The sequence below is a fragment of the Poecile atricapillus genome, chromosome 17, assembly GCF_030490865.1.
Source record: "Poecile atricapillus isolate bPoeAtr1 chromosome 17, bPoeAtr1.hap1, whole genome shotgun sequence".
Lineage (NCBI taxonomy): Eukaryota > Metazoa > Chordata > Aves > Passeriformes > Paridae > Poecile > Poecile atricapillus.
In genome coordinates this window covers 7,518,137-7,524,136 of record NC_081265.1, presented here as the reverse complement: position 1 = coordinate 7,524,136, position 6,000 = coordinate 7,518,137, and the positions used below count along the sequence as shown (strand labels likewise).

Here is a 6,000-nt window from a genome sequence, read left to right as displayed (position 1 = left end):
ACGGTGCAAGTCACCGCGAGCAGTTTGGGAATGACTTTGTGGATATAAGGCAGTGCCTAATGAAAGATCCCCTTGTCCCGAGCTGGACTCTCGCATGAAGCAGAGCCGGGCTGCTCGCAGTTCAAGCCTTCCTCTCCCGATCGCCCCCTCCCAGATCCCACCCCTGGGTGCGGGTGGATGCGGGAGCGCATCCCCGGCGGGCGGGGAGTGGGGCCTGGCTCTGGCCCCGGCTCGGAGGGGGAGGTGGGTGCCGGGGCCGGGGGGGCCGTGGCGGTGGGCAGGGCCGGCGGATGACGCCGGGTAAAGCCGGCCGAGAGCCGGCCCAGCCCCGCCGCCGGCCGAGCGCTGCCCGCGCACCCCCCGCGGCCGCGCAGTCGGGTCGGGCGGGCTCCGGCGGCAGGGCAGCATGGACCTGGCCGTGGACTTGTACCTGGCCGTCCCGCTGCTCTTCACCGTCCTGGCCCTCGTCCTCGCCTCCGTCTTCCTGAGGCTGCGGGGAGGCGGCGGCGAGCGGGCGGCGGAGCGGCCCCGGGAACCCGCGGCGGAGCCGGCTCGGGAGGGCGGCCCCGGGGGCGAAGCGGCGGCCGAGGGGCCGGAGGACGAGGGGAGCCGGGTGCCGGTGGAGGAGGTCGGGGTGGGAGACGAGGGGAAGGAGGCGGTCGCCGAGCAGCGGGACGCGGCGGCGGAGCCGGGCCCCGGGGCCGAGCCCAGCCCCGCGGCGGCCGAGAGCATCCCCCGGCAGCCGCCCGTGGAGCCCCGGCAGCCGCCCGCGGAGCCCCGGCAGCCGCCAGAGGAGCCCCGGCAGCCGCCAGAAGAGCCCCGGCAGCCGCCAGAAGAGCCCCGGCAGCCTCCAGAAGAGCCCCGGCAGCCCGGGCACCGGGAGGATGCGGAGAGCAAGGTAAGGCCGGCTGGCCGAGGAGCCTCACCCGGGACCGCCGGGGTCCCTCCAGTCCCCTCGTGGTGTCCCCTCTCCACGCCTCCGTCCCCGCGGATGGCGGGGAAGGAGCAGCGCTCGGGGTTTTCCCCTAAAATAAGAAAGGTCCTGGCAAACTCCGTGTTTTGTCTTCGGGTGGGAACAAGCCCGTTGTCCCCCGGTTTGGGGGGGGGTATTTCTGGCTCCCTCCCTCCCCCGTCCCCTAAGGAATGCTCCTAAAAATAATCAAGAAAGTAAAGATTTAAGGGAAGAGAAGCGTGTGTCAGTGTGAGCCTCTCCTGTGCGCACATCTAACCCCTGGGAGTCTTTTCCTTTCCCCAAGAGCTTATCCAGGTGCTGGGGTATGAACTTGTGTTTATTCTTCCCGTGCTCATCCCTTTTCTGTGCGCTACAGAAACTGTCCCCGTGCCAGCGCGGGTTCCTTGCGCTGTCCCTGCCTGCCCCAGGGAAGGGACCGCCCCGCTCCTTCCCAGCCCCAGCAGGATGCTGGCCCCAAGCTCTGACCCCTGGCTGAACTGGGGGCGGCAGCGATGCCTATAAATGCTCGATAAATCCTCCCTCCTCCCCCGGATCTTCTTTAAAAATAAAGGGGCGACCCACTGTCCATGAGAAGATCTTGTTCTGCTCTTGCCCAGCCTGGGTGGGACTCGGTGACAACCTGAGGCACCTGAACTCCCTGCCTTGGTGGCTTTCTCCCATGTGGCCGCTGTCCAAAAGCCGGGAAGGGAGTACTGGGGTGGCTCGGGGATGCGGGAGCGTCACCGTGTGCCGGCAGAGTGTTTGGGCCGGGGCACGCAGGGCTGGGGCCCAGTCGCCTCCTGGCTATTATTAGCAGCATTTGTAATCCTCAGCAACTGTCTCCAGGCTGTCGGGCAGTGCGTAGACAGCCCTCGCCTTGGAGAGCACCTCCAGTGACTCACCGGCCAGCCCTGGGCAGGTCCCGGGGGCTTGCACACCCTGCTCTGTGCTGTGATGCTCTGCAACACCCAGGGGTGAACTGCTCTCGGCCTGGGACGTGGCTCTGCCTCCCTGTGCTCCTCAGCATCTCCCTTGGTGATTTGTGAGCCTCGGAGCTCTCTCTCTTCCCTTCCTGGTGCCCCTTGCCCATGGATACAGCTCTTGAGCAGCCCCATCCCTTGTCCCAGCGTCCTGGAAACCACATTTGTTTCCCTGTCGTGTGATTTATCGGTGCCTGTGAGTACCAGGATCTCTGGAGAGCTCCTGGGCCACTGTTAGCCAGCTGGGTTCTGGCTGGGCCAGCTCAGCACTGAAGTTGGCCGCTCAGATGGAGTTGCTCTCTGGTCAGGGACAGCACCATCAGGATAGAGGGCAGGATCCAGGGCTGCCAGAGCCCACAGGTTCCTCTGCTGCTAGCTCACATCTTGGGAATGTTTTCCTCCCCTCTGGCTGCTCTTCAGCCCTGATTTCTTTGGACAGGCACTGCTGCAATGCTTGTTGCCTTCAGAGAAGGGCTGAGCTCCTTTACCCCCACCTGGCACAGGTGCAGTAACAGGGTTTTGTGTGCCTGGAATGAGTTCTTACTCAAGAAACGGGGTGTTCTCTGTCCCCCAGAAGTCTGGCCAGGCTTTATGGGCCTGGGGCTCCTCGCTGCCCTCAGCCCCTCTTACAGCAAAGGGAACACTGGAGCAGCAAAGGGTCCTGGCCAGCTTTTCCTCCAGGGAAATTGTTCCCTCAAGGCAGAACAAGAAACCCTGGGCCTGAGCAGCATCCCTTTGGGAAGGACAGGGACCAGGCACGAGTGATCTGGTGGTGGTGGGGAGCAGTGGGAGGGGGAGTGATGTTTCTCGCTGCTGAGTAAGTGTTTGGGAGCTGTGGCCCACACATGGTCCCGTGGCTGGCAGCGCTGCCCGGCCGGCCCCGGGGCGGGGTGGCACGGCCGAGGGACTACGTGCACTTGCAGCAGGCACCAGCCACGTGTGGCAGTGCCCAGTCTGCTGATCCAAGGGCTGGTCCTGTGGGCAGAGTGGGAGAGACCATCCTCTGCAGAATCTCCCTGGATTCCCTGGTTTTGCTCCCTATGAACATCCTCAAAGTTGCTTCATCCTTCCCCTCCTCCAGCACCACTCAGACCCGAGCCCAGCTACAGGCAGGGATGGGACAGGTCCTGGGCAGAGCAGTGAGTGCTTTGCAGGCGGCTGCTGATGGAATCGTTCCCTTTCCAGCCTGTCTTGGCTCGGCCGAGGGCTGCGGTCCCTGATGTGACTCAGCAGACGAGTCCCAGACCCTGTCCGGCTCCTGCAGGCTCAGGGATTCTCAGCACATCAGCAGGCAGAGGGCTGTGCTCCCCACTCGGAGAGCTTTCTTTCCTCATTTATTTTCTTTCGTTATTTTTTTTTCCTTATTTTCTCTCCCTCCTGTTTGCTTAGCACGCAATGTGCCAGCCTGGCTCGGATTGCCCGCAGCCATTAACTCGACCGAAATGCTGATGGATGAAGCCGCCCAGGGAGAGCAGGCTCGGTGTGCTAATGATGGGCTGGAGCCACACATCCCGCTGCCTCCTCCTTCCCTGCTCTCTGCCTGTGCAGACTGGGATCTGCTGGGGCAGCTGCGTGTCTCAGCCTCCCTCCTGCTTCCACCTCCTGCACGGCTGAAGCCTCCCTGGCCCTGTCTGCAGTGACCAGGTCATTGCAGCATTGTGCTCAGGGCTACAAAATGAACCGGTGGCAGAGCAAGGAAAAGAGCCCAGGAGTCCTTGTTTCCCTTAACTGCTGGTAGTGGTTCCCCTTGTCTCTGCTTGCTCCCATCACTGAAAAAAAATTTAATTAGTCTGTCATTGTCTGCTCTCATCCCCATCCCCAGCTCGTTAATGGATGAGGCAGTGCTGTCAAAGCAATCCCCTAATGAAAAGCTGCTGGGTGGGAACGGCAGCGTCGCTGGGGCTGTGGAGCGTGGTTCTTGTGAGAAACAGTCAGAAACTTCAACTCTCTAATGAGCCATTCTGTCCTGGAGTGGCAGGTGGCAGGGACCGGGCAGGGGTTTCAGTGTTGGAGCAGAGCCACTGCTGGGATGCCATCCTGCCCAAAATGTTCTGGAGATGGAGAGTGGGCAGTGCCAGGGCACAGCAGCCTGGCTGCTTTGCCAAGGGTTAATTGCAGCTGAGGGCTTCAAAGGGAGCAGGGGGAAATGGGTGACAGTGGGGAGAGGGGGCACACAAACCCTGTGTGAGCAGGACAGCCTGCAGGGCTGACACCTGGATAGCACAAAGGCTTCATCTGTCTCTTCTGCCAAGCTCCTGGTGCATTTTCCCTGTGCCCCCCACCCCAATCTCTTCCTCCATGGGGGCTCCTGGTGCCTCTGGACACAGCAGGCAGCACAAACCACCCAGCTCCCACCAGGAGCCCTCTTTAAAAAGTCTTAATTTCTCCCTCTAATATCTCCTGCCTGCCCTCCCTGTGCTGGAGGGAAGAGGGTGTCTAATTAAGTCTGGCTGTAATTGGCAGCTGTTCAGGCTGTGTCTGCACTGCCAGCAGGCTGGGACAGGAGCTCCAGTGTCCCACAGTGCACTGGGGAGGGATGTGGTGATGAGCTACCCCCGTCACAGCCTTGGCAGCAGCACTGCCAGGGAATGCAGGGCTCCCCACCCAGATCCCTGACTGCTCAGATGTGCCCAGCTCTCACGCAGAGCAGCCTGTGCCAGGGACAAATGCATCATCTCTTGCAGTGGCTGCAAACTGGGAAGTGAGACAGGCTGTGTGTCACCCCCAGGGAACCTGTGCACGTGTCCAGCCTGCCCGGCCACGGGGCTGGTGCTGGGATGTGGTGTGGGGCACTGGGGTTTGCTCTGTGCTCCCTGCCCAGGCTCCTGTGGGCTGGGAAAAGCCCTGGGAGCTGTGCCAGAGCCAGGGCACTGCTGCAGCAGAGGCCATGGGGGCTCTTTGCCTCCTGAGGTGCCCACTCGTGTGAAGGGCTGCCAGGTGAGGGCCAGCTCTGCCTGCCACTGCTCCCAAGGATGCCATCCAGCTCGCCTGGGCAGTGAGGGACATCCTGATGTTTGGTGTTTGCTTTCCAGAGGCTGTAGCAAAAAGGAAATGTGATCCTGGGGGAGGCACGCTGGAATGTGGTGGTGCCTGCAGGGATGGGTGCTGCTGAGCTGGGCTCCTCACCCTGCTGTGGGACACACCAGTGTTTTCCTCACCAACCCTGGCACTGCCTCATCCTCATTAAGGGCTGGATGGTCCCAGAGCTTCAGAAATGCTCTGGCCACTCTGTGACTTGTCCTTGCCCATAGCAGTGACAGGGGAAGTGGCAGGAGCAGATGCTCCCACAATTTGGTGGGCTCAGACCTGCAAAATGCCATCTCCACATGAGGGACATCCTCTCCAGGCACCCCAGAGCTGGCAGGATCATCACCAGGGCTGGAAAACTGCTCTTGTTCTGCAGCTGCTTCTCTGGCCAGAGGAGAGCCCCAGTGGTGGCTGAAGGGGAGCTGCTGACAGAGCAGCTGCTCTGCTCTGCTAAACTCTGCCCCACGTTATTATTATTATTGAGTATTTTTTTTAAGGCTTCTTCCTTCCCCTTTTCTCCTGGCTTTTCTCTTTCTGGCTGGCTCTCTCCTGTCTGCTTTCTTTCCCTCTTGCAGTGTCTTGCATCAGGCTTGGAGCAAAAAGTGCAGCCATAAATGGCAACACACAGGGCCCAGGAGTTTAATCCAAGATAATTTTCTCCTCTTGTTTTGCAGCCTGGGATCTTCCCTTTTCCTGAAGCTGGAGCAGGGCACTTATTTGTCCCCAACCTGCCCATAAGTGCCAGGGCTGCCCCTGAGGAAAGGGTGAGGGACACACCACCCCCAAAGTTTCCTCTAGTCCTTTCTGAGAAAGAAGCCCATTGCTCAGAGAGGTTTGCACTGAGGGTGGAGGAAGTGGGGAGGAAATGGCCAGAAATGAGCTGAAAACCAGATGATGCTGCAGTGGGAAGCCTGGCTCCCATCTCCCATAGGCTGGGAGAGGGCTCAGTGCTGGCAGAGCCTTCAGGAGGCATTTTGGGGTCACAATGCCAAGCTCCTCTATCTGAGCCATCCTCCCCTGGGACATTCAGGGTTGTCCACG

General features: G+C 61.0%; 1 protein-coding gene across 9 annotated transcripts in view; it reads left to right on the top strand.

Moving 5' to 3' along the window:
* The first annotated feature begins 265 nt into the window (after positions 1-265).
* Positions 266-6,000, top strand: part of MXRA7 (matrix remodeling associated 7) — a 29,571-nt gene continuing 23,836 nt past the window's right edge. For 2 of the 9 annotated variants that reach the window (XM_058852193.1, XM_058852192.1), the window contains exon 1: positions 275-898. In XM_058852193.1, coding sequence (XP_058708176.1) covers positions 407-898 — 492 coding nt within the window. In that variant the 5' untranslated portion in view covers positions 275-406. Of the gene's footprint in view, positions 899-6,000 lie in introns of all 9 variants that reach the window. The other 7 variants (XM_058852191.1, XM_058852197.1, XM_058852199.1 and 4 more) reach the window with 6 other exon arrangements.